Source organism: Phoxinus phoxinus (assembly GCF_949152265.1).
Source record: "Phoxinus phoxinus genome assembly, chromosome: 20".
Lineage (NCBI taxonomy): Eukaryota > Metazoa > Chordata > Actinopteri > Cypriniformes > Leuciscidae > Phoxinus > Phoxinus phoxinus.
Genome location: NC_136895.1, coordinates 20,991,013 through 21,006,961, shown reverse-complemented (window position 1 = coordinate 21,006,961; position 15,949 = coordinate 20,991,013). Strand labels below are relative to the sequence as shown.

The 15,949-nt window shown below is 36.1% G+C and overlaps 2 protein-coding genes across 2 annotated transcripts; one reads left to right on the top strand and one right to left on the bottom strand.

Moving 5' to 3' along the window:
- Positions 1 to 212: 212 nt before the first annotated feature.
- LOC306988383 (protein BTG1) lies at positions 213 to 1,845 on the bottom strand. Its single transcript, XM_079593323.1, has 3 exons — positions 1,673 to 1,845; positions 1,364 to 1,500; positions 213 to 1,089 (listed from the first exon to the last, which is right to left on the bottom strand). The coding sequence occupies exons 2-3, from the start codon at positions 1,482 to 1,484 to the stop codon at positions 752 to 754; spliced, it is 459 nt and encodes a 152-aa protein (XP_079449449.1). The 5' UTR covers positions 1,485 to 1,500; positions 1,673 to 1,845; the 3' UTR covers positions 213 to 751.
- A 1,757-nt stretch (positions 1,846 to 3,602) lies between these two features.
- On the top strand, positions 3,603 to 15,240 carry atrip (ATR interacting protein). The gene is made up of 14 exons (XM_079593309.1): positions 3,603 to 3,916; positions 4,439 to 4,751; positions 5,804 to 5,868; positions 6,039 to 6,209; positions 6,285 to 6,400; positions 8,883 to 8,983; positions 9,078 to 9,146; positions 9,228 to 9,354; positions 10,550 to 11,200; positions 13,293 to 13,435; positions 13,511 to 13,602; positions 13,678 to 13,764; positions 13,928 to 14,186; positions 14,365 to 15,240. The coding sequence occupies exons 2-14, from the start codon at positions 4,451 to 4,453 to the stop codon at positions 14,436 to 14,438; spliced, it is 2,256 nt and encodes a 751-aa protein (XP_079449435.1). The 5' UTR covers positions 3,603 to 3,916; positions 4,439 to 4,450; the 3' UTR covers positions 14,439 to 15,240.
- Positions 15,241 to 15,949: the final 709 nt, after the last annotated feature.

Here is a 15,949-nt window from a genome sequence, read left to right as displayed (position 1 = left end):
GATATTTTGAAGAATGTCAGTAACCAAACAGTTGATGACTTCCATAGACTTTTTTCCCATAGCTATGGAAGTCAATATGGTTAATCAATATATGGTTATGAACATTCTTCAAAATATCATCTGTTGTGTTCAGCAGAAGAAAGAAATTCATACAGGATTGAAAGGTGAGGTTTGGTGAAAGGTTTGAGGGTGAGTAAATGATTTTCATTTTTGGGTGAACTATATCCCTTTAATGAAAGATGCAGACATGTGTTTGGCTTCTTCAAAAAGAAAGGAACAAGACAGTATTGCACTATGAAAGGAGTAAAGTTAAGTCTCTGTTAAACTGCCTCGTCTTTATTAGTTACCTGTAACATTACAGAATTAATGTATTGTTAAGGTCAATATAGACTAAAAACCTTAATACATTATGCTATTAATTTCCTGATTCCTCCGCTTCTGGGGATGTTCGCATCAATCTCAAAATCAAACCTACACCCTTTATGTACCAGTAATAACCACAAAATACTTTTTTTTATTTTTTAGAAATTCATAGAAAACCTTTTTAATAGAAATTTAAAAAAACATATTCAACATGACTGTACAGGGAGCTTAAAACATACATTTAATCAAAATACATTTGTTTTCACCATGAGGTCAATAGGATGAAGATTTCACCATTGATTTAAAAAAAAAAAGATTTAAAAAGAAATCAAATGTGAGCAATGCCTGATTTAATGCTCACACACAGCTCATTAGACAGAATCATTCTTCAGCTGGAGCAAGTCATCATCCCGAAGGATTTGGACGGACTCGGCTGTCCGATTCTCAGTTCGTCTTTGCAGCTGTCCTTCTGATTTGTGTCCGGCGGTGGCGTGGACTCGTAGAGGACACATATGGACCCGTCCTCTCCAATCCGGTAGGACACTTCATACGGGTCGACCCACATGGTGAGTTCACTTGGAAGCAGTGAAAAGAGTCGCTCTTTTGTGAGTCCGATCATACAGGCCGCTTTGCCTATCAAAGGGTCCATCTTGTGGTTGATCCGGATGCACCTGTAACCCGAACCTCGGCATGGTGCGTTTGGGAACCAATGGTGCTGATAATGATCTACAATGAAAGAACAAAGTTAGGCCTTGGCACGATCAAACACGGCCTTTGGTTAGCATTACTTGCCAAAGTTTATGGGCTTGGCAGATTGGGGGTTAAAATGGTGCAAGTTTCAATGAATGGACTTTGCTGCTGCAATAAACTGAATCTGATCTTCGGCTGGTTTGTTTGTAACAATACACACTGTTCATTTTTATTACAATATATCATTTGAACAATGGTTTACTTGAATTTACTTTAAACGATGGAAAGATCATGTCCAATCCTGTCTTACCCCCTAAAGATTCTTCCAAAGAGAATCTGAATTGTTGCAGCTGTTCTTCTGAAAGCAGTCCCGTTCCCCTCAACAGACGTGTGACAAAGTTAGCAGCAGTAGATACCTCAGTTTTCATCATGAAGTTTTTGCATGAGCTGAAAGGGAAAACGAGGGAAAATTGTGATACACCATCAAATGTGAGCACGAACGAGTTTTTTTAAGATCGACCAGCTCGAGTACATCTGAACTCAACAGGCCTGGCCAATGTCTTTGGCATATTCCTTTGTTCAAAACAACACGAAAAATCGCGCCTTAAACGCTACTGACCTGCTCCAGTGAATCGGTATAGGGATATAGAGCGTTTCCACAGCTGTTGCGAACGTTTTTATTAACGAAGTTGTAAAAACGGACAAATAATTTTCTGTTTTTGACCGCGAACTTCCTCCTTCGGTGGTGGTTGAGTACGTGCAGCTCCAGTTCTGAGGCTCTGAGCTCAGATGGTAAACACTCTGCAGCCACGCGCCTCCGCCAATCAGAGAGCGAGCTCGAGGTGACGTCACAAACGAGCTATTTCCATAAACAGACGTATCAAACGAGCAAATTGTAGTTGCTACTATGAGTACTTTTATATTCTTATTTATAATAGATGGTGCATGTAATTTATTATGTGCGTTATTTAATTATGTATTTACCCCCGTGTCTGTCTCTCAGTGATTTATTTCGTATTAAACAATTTCACGTAGCCTACACAACTTGAATGCATGTATTGTGAAAGTTTTATGATAAAAAAAAACAGTGTCTTCATTCTTCACACAGCTAAAAAGCTGCATGGTAGTTTTTAGTAGCTTCAATTTGGTTGCAGACCACAACTTTAAAGCAACAAAAACGATTTGTGTTCAATGTTAATGTTTTCACGTTTAACGGTTTTTTGTTGTGTACACATAGCATTTGTAATAGACTTCGATGTTAAGTATATTTAGTACAGCTATAGGGATGTTCGCCGGAGTCAAATGTGACGTCACGATATGGGCGTGGTCGCGAACTGGTTGGCAGAAAGAACCAAAACATGTCGCAGACTCGCAGCACTCTACCTGTGTTTTATCAGCATATGCTAATTATTATTCCGAAGAACCAAAAAAGAGATATAAGGTTAAGCTTTTATATAACCAGGGTTCATGTTCTCTGCCTGATCAATATCACCTGAGTGAGAATTGGAGCAAAAGCCCGGACACATGGCCAGATTTGACATTCGGCGACATCTATCTGTATCTCATCGACACGCCATCTATGTTTACCAGAGAGTCGATGAAGGCGTACAAATCTTTAGATGCCTATAAATTAAGTAATAATTACGAATATTACTTGTTGTAACTAAGGATAACTGGTAAATATGTTACAACTAGAGTAAAAATACAGGTGTAATTTATCCATGGGCTATATTCAAAATTATCTTACCTCATATATAACATTGGTTAACATATACGTAAAATGTATGAATGAAAATACAATAATTTGCCCTTAATTTATAAGGGTATGTCAGTGTTATTATACTTCCATTGCTCAGTCACAGCATGCACAAAAAGTTATGTAAACAAACACTTTGACTCGTCTTCCGCGGTATTTTGTACAGTTATTCATTCATTAATTAACCCATCAATGCGATAGAACCTACTAGTAACATTTATTTACAAAATTATTTTTAATTTTTAACGCAAAATGTAGGTAGCAGACGCGATCGTGGTCCGCTGGCTCCCATTGTTTTCCGCTGGGTATAGACGCCTAATTGCAGAAATTCAAAGCTTTCTTTCTTGATTCAGGCTGTTTAGGTACGCGGTAGAAGCTCTTGGGGTTATTACTCTTATCGAACCTGTTAACACAGCCGATCACAAAGCACGATACAACCATTTTCTTCTGTGTTTGCGCTGCGCTTTAAGCGGTCATTACTTTTCTTCTGCCAACCAGAGCGCGTCGTGACGTCACGGCGAACATCCCTATTACATTAATATACAGTAGGCTAAGTAAAAACAGGCTAAATGCTGAAACAACTTTTATGATGACTTGATTTACGTTTAATGTCTACTAACATTAAAAAAAGGAAACAAATGTTTCCCAACGCACCGTCATACACGTTAAGATAACTTTTAATTTACTTGTTTTAAAAATAAAACTTATTTTATTACGTGTTTTCTAAATGGGGGGGGAATCAAATAGTTCATAACGCGTTTGTACATAACACTTGTCTCATGAATGTCTCCGTAGTACGTTCGTTGGTCAATGGACCAATCATAGCGCACCATAAGACACTGGGGCCACGCGTTAGCCAATCAGGTGAGGTTTTACTACCGCATGCGCTTTCGTCTGGACGCATGATCCTCCCCCACACCGAATGAGAGAGGCAGAGCTCAGAAATGCTTTCAGCTTCACAAGTTTTCTGTTATTTTGTTTATTTAGTCATTTATGTTTATGTTAAGAGCTCAGAGTAGCTCTTTATTAGTGTTTTGTCCAGCATGGGGTGTGTTTGACGAGTCGTAGCAGGTTAATGCAGGAGTCTGAGAGGGACACTGAAGCAAGGTAACTGATAAACCTGAGCACTTTACCACAGTTTTACCATAATAAACCCAGTATGTGACTCTACAAGACGATTGTATGTAGGTTAGGTATTATTTTCCGCCTTTGGATGGAAAATAACTGGATTATTTACTCTGAACATCTAGTATTTACGATTATACATTACATTCAACAGTTTTTTAGTTTGCACTTATGACATTAATGACATTTTACAACGTGCACAAACTGTTATATCGGAAAAGGTTACTTTGCCGCCCAAATTGAATAGTGTGTGTATTATATATATATATATATATATATATATATATATATATATATATATATATATATATGTAGTATATGCATTATATATATATATATATATATATATATACATATATATATAGTTCACTTGTATATGTATTTTATATGTCTATATATGTCTATGTATATATACAGTCCTGTCAAAAGTATAGACGCCTACTTATTTTTTTGTTTAATTGATCATCAATGAATATTAATTATGATTTTTTTATTTCCCTAAAGCACCTCGTTGTCATGGACTTCCCGCCCAGCAAGAGACTGAAAGGTCATCAGGTGTCAGCCTTACCCGACCCGTTTGATGATGACATCGATTTCACCCAGGACGACCTGGACCAGATTGACATCATCGCGTCCCAGGCCGGCACAGGAGACGTCCAGAACAGTGGGTCAAAGAGAGCGTTTGGTTCTGTGTTCGCCTGCGCTGATGAGCAAAGCAAAGCACCTGTGAGATCAGGCCGAAAAACATTTGCCATCGGAGACGGCTGCAGCAGTAGCACATCTAACAATAAAGAACCTGCAAGAAAAGATGTGTTTGGTTAGTATAAGTCTTTTGTTTCCCAAACACTCCCTCTGTCTGCTTTTGGACTGAGCATTTTGTCTTATTCCCCACAGTTCTTTGCATACCTAATTTTTGCATTATATTATGGACTCTTGATGTTATTTTGTGTTTCACAGAGCAGATTTATACTAATAACAACAACAGCTAATGATAATTTATTATTATAATTATTAGTTCATTAATAAGATTTAATTTAATACAACAATCTAATACTATAATATATAATGATGAGTTTTTATTATATATATATTTTTTAATTAAATTATTTGAATTTGAATCACATTTAGTAAGTATTATTATTGTTGAATATTTGAAATAATTATTTTAATTAAAAAAAATATCATTGTATAAAAATGCAATATAACTATTATTATTAATTGGTGTACTATTTTAAGTAAAATAATAAATAATCTAAATATTATATTAATATATAATTAGATTTTTACATAATGCAAAAATTAACTAGGCAAAATACTGTGATACTTTATTATAATAATACATTTAATAAGATTAATATAATAATGCTTATTTAATTTAATAACCCAAAAATCGAATTATGTTATATTGGATTTTTATACAATGCAAACATTAACTAAGCAAAATACTGGGTATTAGACTTTTACAATATTTCAATAATAATAATAATAATAATGTTAATAATAAATATAATTGTTATTGGATTTTTTACAAAGCAAAAATTTAATTAAATTATTAAATCTTATTATCATCAATGATAATAATAATAATTATTACTTTATATTTATTTACAAATAACATAATAAAAATATTTTTAAATTACATTTATTAAATATTATTATGTTCATTATTATAAAGTTAAATGTATTGTAATTATATACATTATTATATATATTCAAATATTTTGAAATATTTATAACTCTTATTCCCACAGTTCTTTGCACAGCTTTTTATAATAAATCTATAATTAAATGTTTCATGTAATTTTTGCATTATATAAACTTTGGATGGGATAATCTAGAAATGTAACCAGTTTGTGTCTCGCACGGCAGATGGAGATGGAGAAGATCTGCACTACAAGCAATTAGAGGAACAGCAAGCAGACCTGAAGAAAAAGGTGTGTTCTTCGTGGGGTCGGTTTGTTGTAGTTAATAGAAAATCACTCTCAAAAGAGACCCCTTTTTTCCTGAACAAGGCTTCTTGCACCAAAACAGCCATCATTTAGTTTCTCCTGATTTAGGCTTTAAAAACCAGTTCTCACGTGTCTGCATTGCTGTTCACACTCAGCTGAAGGAGGTCGAGGAGGAGATCCTGATGAAGAACGGAGAGATCCGAGTCTTGCGGGACTCCCTGAAACTGGCCAATCAGGAGAAGGAACAGCAGCGGCAGACCCAACTCGCCCTGGAGAAAGAGAAAGCTCAGGCTCAGAGCGAACGGGAGAAGGAGCTGTCCAGGAAGGTACGGCACACAAGCTTGACTGGCGTCCGATGAAACGTGTCGTGTGAGCTCATGGAAATGCTGGATTTACCGCAGGTGCAGTCGCTGCAGTCGGAGTTGCACTTTAAAGAAGCCGAGATGAATGAAATGAGAGGGAAACTTCGGAGCGTTGAGCGCGGAGGAAAGCAGCCCGGCACACCTGCGCGAAACATGTAAATACAACTTTGATTTGTGTGTGTCTTTTAGAGGAATTGCTAATGAGAAACAATTGTTTACAGCTTTTGGTCAGCATTTACAGCATTTCTTTCTTTTTTCCTTTTCTTTGTTCACATAAGCATGTCTCTGCATGCACTCCACTCCAGTGTATCATATGTTATACTGGATTTTTTTGTTATTAAATTAAATTGGTAACGCTTTATAATAAGGTCCTATTTGTTAACATTAGTTAATGCGTAAATGAACATAAACTACTACCAATGAACAATATATTTTTACAGCATTTATTAACCTTTGTTATGGTGTATTCACATCTGTCTTGTTTGGTTCGACAGAGAGAGAGAGAGGAGAGCTTCAGACAGCACTCGAACACCGAATTGATTAATCTTTTGCGTTTCCTTGAACAGAATTTAAATTATGTTAAAAAAAACTCGTCTAAATACCCGTCTCGGCAAGTATTCTCTCGGTTATGTCATGGTGTAGAAAGAAACCAGATGTTTGTCATTTTTTTTTCGGTCAGTGCATTTGAGTGACAGCAGACACTAGGGTATAATACGGAATCGTCCCTTATTTGACATTTATAAGTCTTGTTCCGTATTGAACTGATACGGAACGCACTTTGGTCCGTATTTTTGAGAATCAATTCAGTGCAAATCCATGACAGACACACACATAGCTTCTAATATATGTTATACTATGAACGAAGACATTTGTAGGCTATGATAAGAAAAAAAAGAAGAAAAAAACAGACGGTGCGTGCGGTAGATACTAATTTCTCCCTGTTTGTTTATGATCAGCGTAGCGTTTTTAACATCTTGGAACATCATCAGAGAATGCCCTTTTAATTTGTCGTTTCAGTCATTGTGAGTCATGTATCGTAGCAGCGATGACGACAAGTGACAACAGCGGGAAATGTAAAAATTACTACGTCCGAGTAGCCGGCGAAAAAGAAAAGAGCACAAATATATAGAATTGAATGGGAAAATAACTGCACAACGAAGCGCTCACTGTTCCTTATTTCCATTTCAGAAAGTTGGCAACACTAGCAGACACCTTATACTCCACTGTTGTCTGTGTCATGAATGTTAATAAAACAACAAAATACATTTCTACAGTGAACAAAGTGTGTTATTTTACATTTCAGGTTAATTATTAATTTCTGTACCTGAATACTGCTGTTAGACTTTGTAACTTTATTTCGTAGTCATCTCTGCTTGTAATTTGTGTATTTGTTCTTATTTTATTACGGACTCTTCACTTGTTTTTAATAATGTTAGAACTTTATCAGTGAAGAGCATGCTCTCTCCGTCTTGCAGCTCATCTTCGTCTACGCAAAATCCTAATTACAACATCGTATAGATGACATATGATGCTCATAAGTTTCTTCATATTGCGTTAGTAGCTGATAACACCAAATCAGTAAAAGAATAAAAACTGCACTACAAAAGATCTCCATAGATTGCCTGTTTTTGCACTTCCTGGTTTTCCCTGCTTGAGAATTTCTGTCCAATGAATGGCTGACTTTAGCACACATGTGGTTTTGTTTACAAGTTTTGGTTCACTTGCAGAAAGGGAAATGTGAAAGCGAACCACACCAAACCAAAAAAAATCAACATTGTATTTGTTCCGGACCAAAGCAAGTGAACTAGCGGACTTTCCTGGTGTGAATACACCCCTAGTAAATGTTTAGATTAACATTAACAAAGATTAATAAATGTTGTTGAAGTATTGTTCACTGTTAGTTCATGTTAACTAATGTAGTTAACTAATGTTAACTAAAAAAACCTTGTTGAAAAGTGTTAACATTAAATCTTACTAATCATTTCAATAATAATAATTGGTGTATTTTGTTTATCATACGTTATTGTAATAATGTATTGTTGTTGTTGTTTTTAAATAATAATGATATTTATTATTCGTGTTTTTTATAATATTAATTAGTGGTAGTATTATTAAATATTATTATTAATATTATTTTTAAAAGTAATCGTAGCAATTTATTAGTATTGTTGTTATTCTTTATTAATATAATTATTATTTTGGTATTTAATATAGTTATATTTATAATTATTTCAAATAAATAATTGTAATTTATTGTTGTTTTTAATGTCAATGATAATGATGATGATCGTTTTTATCAATTATTTTCAAATAATCAATATCAAAATATGTAATATTAATACTTTTACTATTGTGTTTATTATTATTTAAAAAATATAATATGTATTATTAGTTGTAGTATTAAAGAATACAATGAAATAATATAATAAAAATATCACTATCACTTTTTTTTATAATAATTGTTAATAGTATTATTATAAGTATTGCTGTTAAATAATATATTTATTTAAAAATTATATTAGTGATCATTGTTATTAGTAAATAATAAAATGTTTGTATTAAAAGGTTAGAATGTTATCTGAAAAATCTCTAGACAAATAGTTGAATTGTGTGTTGTTTTTTGTCGTGTTCACACAGTATTCACTCTCCGGCGAGTCGAGCGTTCATGACTAAGGAAAACTTTGCAGCCGAGCTCTCCAAGAAAACGTCTCCTAGCAAAAAAGACCATCTATTAGAGGGTATGGATTATTTCACATTTTATGCACATTTCCTTTCCTGAGGACTTTCCATTATCGTTCAATCCTCAACATCCCATTTTCCAACTCTTATCAGATGGGAAACCAGCGCAGCCCAAACGCTTCCTCACAGAAGAGCCGCAGTCAGACCAAACCCTCAGATCTGGTAACGGCTGATCAAATCTCTAGCGTTTATCTCCAGTCTGTTCTCGGTGTGTTTGCTGTGAGTTTGTGTGTGTTGCTGTAGGCTGTGTGTTGTTGAACCTACTGCTGCAACAACCGCTGGATCCGAGCACTTTGAGTCTGTGTCACCTGCTGTCCATCAGTCCTGCCGCTCTACCAAACGTCCTGTCACAGAACGGCTACGTCAGCTCGTGAGTATCAACATCACTGTCTCCATGTGTTTGTGTGTCTGAAATGTCCTGAAACCTGAGAAATTTACTGTAAACATTGGCTTTTACACATGTTTGTTTTGGGACAACATTGGCCCACTTTCACAACATTAATCACAAAGAATGGAAATTTCCATTGCAACATTTGTAGATGTTGGTAAATTCCATTGGAACATTTGAACAATGGAAACGTTGATCTCATATATTTTAAGTCACATGATCAGAGATATTTTCGGTTCATAAAGCACACTATACAGTTCATTCCAGAGGGGAAAAAAGTACATCACTTTTAAAAGACATTATTTTATTTATTGCATTTTTAAAACAGGACTTATAAAATATTATTGGTTGTATTTTATTATTTATTTAAAAAAAATGATACAATATTGTATTAATAAATAAATAATTCAATAAAATATATATTTGTTTTTACATTGACATGCTTTTTTACTCTGAAACAGTATTATTTGTTGTATATTATTATTTATCATTAAATCATGTATTATATATGAATGTATTCATAATAATATATATAGAATAAAGATTATTGTGTAATGTATCTTCTTATCATTAATCATAATAATATTTTTTGCATCATGTCTTTTTTTTCATTATTCATTATTGAATAAAATAAAAAGTATTATTATTGCTAGTAGTAGTAGAATTATTTTTTGCACCATGACATTTGTTGTTTTTTGCATTTCAAAAACATTATTATAACAATATTTTATTGTTCATTATTAAATTAAACATTATAGAATATTAATCACAACAATAACAATTATTGTTGTTCTTACTAGTAATATTCATATTTACATCATGACATTTTCCTTTTTCTTTTAAAACGACTGTTAAAATATTTGTTGTATTTGAGTATTTATTATGGAATAAAATATGATAGAATAATGTATTCATTATAATAATAAAAAATAAAAATAAAAATTAAATGAAAATATGGGAAAAACCTTTTTTTTATTTTTATTTTTTTTTAGGCCTGAAACTTGTGGAAATGTTTTAGTTATTTATGGAAATATTATGCATGTATGATAAAATAACTTTATTATGTCTTTTAAGTATTACGTAGTAACTGTTTGTTTAATGTTTACTATTGCATTATCTTTAATTATCCGTGTAAAAAGTTTGGACGGTTGTGAATTGTTTTCCCGCTTTACTTCAGGGGATCATTGACGACTTCCAGCTCGTCCTCCACAGATTTCCGATCGATTCATCGCCCTCAAACTCGATTCCACCAGCTGCAGAGTCTCGCTATGTCCGCTCTCACCGCATTAACTCTCCAGCCCTCCACGAGTGTCCCACGTAACCCAGATGCTGCTCTCCAAACCTGCCCGGCCGCGGTGCACTTCCTCCCCCTGCTCGCCTTCCACATCAGCACGTACTGTCAGTCGCTGGAGTCCGTCGAGAGCTCTGCGAAAGCCTCGCTCCATGGCAGCTCCCTGTCGGGATCTTCCGACTCCAGCCTGGCCTCGAGTCTGGAGGAATCTCTCAGCGGTCAGGAGGAGTTCGCCCTGGCAGCCATACAAGCTCTCTATCACATAGTGTGCTACAGCTGTGAGGCTTTGGAGATGGTTCTGTGCCATCAGGACGGAGAGATTTGCCTTAACCGGCCGCAGTGTTCGAAGAGTCTCCTCAGCGCCTCTGAGCATCTCACCAGGGAGGCGCAAACCCAGCTTCCGCTTCTCAGAAGACTCCTACAGTTGGCCGATCCAGCGTTCATTACCGCCGCTGGCCAGAGGGAGGCGCTAGTGAACACTAGTTTGAAGACTCTTAGCATGCTGGCCGAGAGAGCGCAGGAGAACCAGCTCTTGAGGTATAGTATATGTGTCTGTTCTTTTCCCATTTCATAGTCTGATTCTCCCTCTTACTTTACATTTAGAGGACTGAAAGTGGAAAGAAATACTGTGGCAACATCTTAACCCTTTAAAGCCTGACATATGAAATCATGGTCACACTTTGCTTCAGTCACTTTAGAGAATTGGACACTTTAGTTTAATTCTCACTATTAACTAACTATGACTTAAGCCTCCAATAAACTCAGAATTACTGCTTATTAATTAGGGATGCACCGATTGATCGGCTGGTGATCGGAATCGGCCGATTTTCACGTGATCGGCCGTAATCGGTGACCGGCCGATCACTCTGACCAATGCCGATTTTTAAAACCGGTCATAGAGAAGCGCGCGAGCTTCAAGCAGAACCGTCGCGTGAGCAGCAGTGAATCGCGGGTTTCGGCGCCGAGACTTTTGTAGTAGCTGCTGTGACGCTGTACTACAAACGCTTCCAGTAATACTCCGGCGGCTGCAGCTGCTGTGATGCATTTACGCTGACGCGCCACTCACGGTCGTTCACGCGCCTCTCACGTTTGCCATGTGAAACTGTCGTTCACGCGCCGTTCTCGTTTACAGTGTGAATCGCGATTCGCTCGTTCACACGCCGCTCGTTCACGGCACGCCCCGCTCACTTTTGCAGTGTGAAGCGGTCGTTGACGCGCCGCTCACGTTTGCAGTGTGAAACAGTTGTTAACCTGCAACTGGGGACAAAACAGAAATGCTTCTGTTCGCGAAGAAAAACCTGCCATTGATGTACAAGTGATTGCAATAGGCCTGTGTGTGTGTTAGAAATATATTTATACTACAAGGCTATTTATTTTATTTGTTATTTTATAATATTTTATTGCTATTACCTATTTTTCCCTGTTTTTATACAGAAGTGTGTGCTTGTGTGTGTTAGAAATATATTTATACTACAAGGCTATTGGATGTGAAAAGAAGGAAATGTTTTTTTTTTTCATAACACACTTCACTTTAATGTGTGTGAATTTCCCACACCGGGAGTAATTATTTGTTTGAATGTTCTATAGCCTATTCTATGCAAAATGTTCTATTAAAGAAAACATAGACAAAAAACATTTGTGTGTGTTGTAAAGTGGTTAGAAAAAATAAAATCGGAATCAGCTAAAATCGGTATCGGCAGGTCAAACTTGATGAAAAATCGGAATCGGCCTAGAAAATTGAAATCGGTGCATCTCTATTATTAATAGTTAGTAGTTAGGTAGTTATGTTTAGGTATTGTGTAGGATTAAGGGATGTAGAATATGGTCATACAGAAAAAGGGCTTGTTCACACAGAACACATTTTTGCTGTGTTTCCACCAAACGTTTTTTCCCCAAGGCTAGCATATTTTTTCCAATTGTTTTCAATGGGAGCGCCGTGTTTTTAAAAACAGCAGCAGCGTGACCAGCAGCTGAGCGTCTATTTCACACAGAGTGCTAAGTGGTGGACTAGTATTTCATTTCACAGACAGTTTTTCTATATAAAAATGACCGTTGTACAAGCAGGATGTGGCGGTTGGTCGGTGTGGTATTTGTCCCGCCCCTCCTAAAAAGTGACAGTGACCACACTATACAGAACATTCACCACTTTTTATTTACTTTGATTCGGTGACGTCATGCATTGCCGAACTGAATTGTGGGTTCCCTTGCGTCATGTGTGTGTACTATGTGCTTTATAAGTACTAATAAACAGCCAATATCCTACTAATATGCATGCTAATAAGCAACTAGTTAATAGTGAGAACTGGACCTTAAACTAAAGTGTTACTGAAATCATAGAACAATCTGCTTTTTAAAAAACATTTATCAAAACTTTAGACAGACTAAAAAAAAGTTTGCATGCAGAGTTTTTTTGTTGTTTGTTTTTTGAGAGGGGTGGGGGGGTGGGGGGGAATTACCTCAACTTTATCCAGACAGAGCAAAAATATGCAGTTTGGTGAAGGTTTTGGTATTTATATGACCAGAGAGTAAAATGACATAGCTTGTAATCTAAATAAGCATATTATTATAATAATCATCCTCATTTACTTGTATTTACCAATTAAAATGATTTCTGATTTCTCAAATGTAGACTCCGGGCTGTCATGTCGAGTCAAGTTTTGTCCAAATGCATGACTCTGGAGACGTCCTACAGAATAGTCCGTCTGTCTGTGAGATTTCTGTCGTTTATCATCTATAATGAAGAGATGGCCACAAAACTCTGCTCTCATGAATGTAAGTGTCTTTTAGCATTTCGTAAAGTGTCTTTTCGTTGGCTTGAGTTAACACGAACCCTCTGTCTTCCCTCAGATCCATGTCCTTTTCTCAAAATATTCCAGTACGTCACCTCTAGACCGCAGAAACCCGCCTCAGAAGATATGTGGAGTCGTTTTGAACTCGAGGTGATTTGTCTTGCTTTGTTTTGTAATGCGTTGTATTAAACTGTCATGTTAAAAATCCGATTCCTCTGTCAACAGGTCATCCGGTTTTTAACCAAACTGTTCACACAGAAGGCAGAAACATGGACCGCTTTTTGCGAATCATCCTGCCAGTGTATTAATGAGGTTTGATTCAGACAAACACTCCATATCTGTTAGTTTGAAGCAAAACCAACAAAGAATATAATTGACAAAATTGGACAAAATGACGTTGTTCTTGAGTCTTTCACAACTGTAGAGCAAAATGGTCTGGTACTGACTGACCATACTGTATTTTCTTCATCTTCAGGTGGTGCGGACGATCGTTGTGCTTTTACACAGGCAGTGGCTGAAAACAAAAGGCAGAGGAAGTCAAACGCTGAGGAATCGGGCCTGGACGAGTCCTGGATTACAGGTACTGCGAGAAGCTCTGATGTTACTGCACTGGCTGCTGTTGAAGGACTCGTCCTTTTCCGAACACTGTCTGGACGTCCTGCACATGTACGATCAGGTCATTCCCGCCATCAGAGACACCTTCCGTCTGTTCCCAGATCTGTCCGAGAGCGAAGGTGGGTTCACATCTCTGTATTCAGTAAGTTATAGTAATTAATGCCAACATCATTTTGATTGGCTAACTGACTTTTGAGTAGCATCTGATTTATAACATTTACTGTCCTTAAAGATATTTGTTTTAAAATGAGTCCACTGTGATGCATTAAATGCTATTTTATTGTTGTTTCACTCCAGAACTGGCTCTGGAGGAGATCTGCAGATCTGAAACGGAGGACGTTGAAGACATGGATATAGAGACGGGGACATGATTTAATATAAAGTCAAGTTTTGTAATGAAAAATGTTCAGTGTTGTCCCCTCAGAAACATTCTGTTTGTCTCTTGTCCTCAGATTTTGTCATTCTTTTTAAGACTGAGCACTAATGACCCGAATTAAAGAATTAATTCTATGTCACTGAGGTATTTTAATTCTTTATGAATTACAGTTTTTATAAACCGAGGGTCGAGTCAAAATCACTTTTTTTGTGGTAATCAAAAAGTGACAATTGCTATAAATAGAGTAATATTTATTGGGGTTCAACTTTGAGGCAAGGGATAGGCTTTATGTCAAACGTCACATGAACAAACAGGAAACAGGATCATTTCACATCAACTTTTCAGAGAAAGTGTTAACGGCAAGAACTGACGGCAATATATGGACTTTGGTAGCAAGTTATTTTTTATTGCCAGCTCTACATTTAACAATGTACATACAAAAGACCAGAAGCGATGCAACCTGTTTAACAGAATACACCCCCATTATACACGTCTATGATTATTTTGCTTTATTGACCAGCTTATTACATGGCTACTCACTCAAGAAAATAGTTAGGCTATGTCATTTTGATTTGAGTTAAAGGGATCCTATTTTTTCATTACTTACCCTTAAGTTGTTCCAAGCCTTTATGAGTTTCTCCTGTTGAACACAAAGGAAGATATTTTAAAGAATGCTGGTAACCAGTTGACCGCACACATGACCCATTGACTTCCATAGCAGCATTTTTTATTTATTATTAAAGTCAATGGGGCCGTCCACTGTATGGTTACCAACATTGTTTAAAATATCTTCTGTGTTCAACAGAAGAAAAAAAATCATACAGGTTTGGAACAACATGAGGGTGAGTAAGTAATGAACATTTTTTGGATGAACTATAATAATCTCGGTCCCCAAATTTACGCCAGGAAAAAAGTAGTACATTATTATAATGTACAAAACAATTGGGATAGCAACAAAACGAACACAATATTATAGTAAAGTCCTTTGAGGGTCCTTTGATTATTTTTAATTGACAGTCAACAGCTGATGAGCTCACTTCCTGTACACCATTTAATTATAATATGAGGAAATATCTCACAGCTGATTCAGAGACCTGCATAATAAAAGAAGACACAAATGTACTTTAACAGTAGGCTATGTGGCAACCATTGTGTATTTTTAGCATGCTGCTTAAATGTAATTATTTTTAATTGGCACCAACACACGAGTGAGCTCACTTCCTGTACACCATTTAACTTGCCCTGTGTAGGTTTTGAAAAATGGAAAATCTGACTAAAATGATGTTTGTACGCAGAGAACTTGACTTAAACAGTGATTCCAGCTCAATTTATTTTTATTTGCAGTTGCAAACATGGAGATGCTTAAGTATAAACATGTGAACATAAAACACTAGTTAGTTAAACATTAATACAGTGAATAAACCATGAACAAACATCCCAAAAATATGACCCGACACACACCCAACAGGAATCAGTGGAAGATTGTACAGAGAGGGATGATCAAAT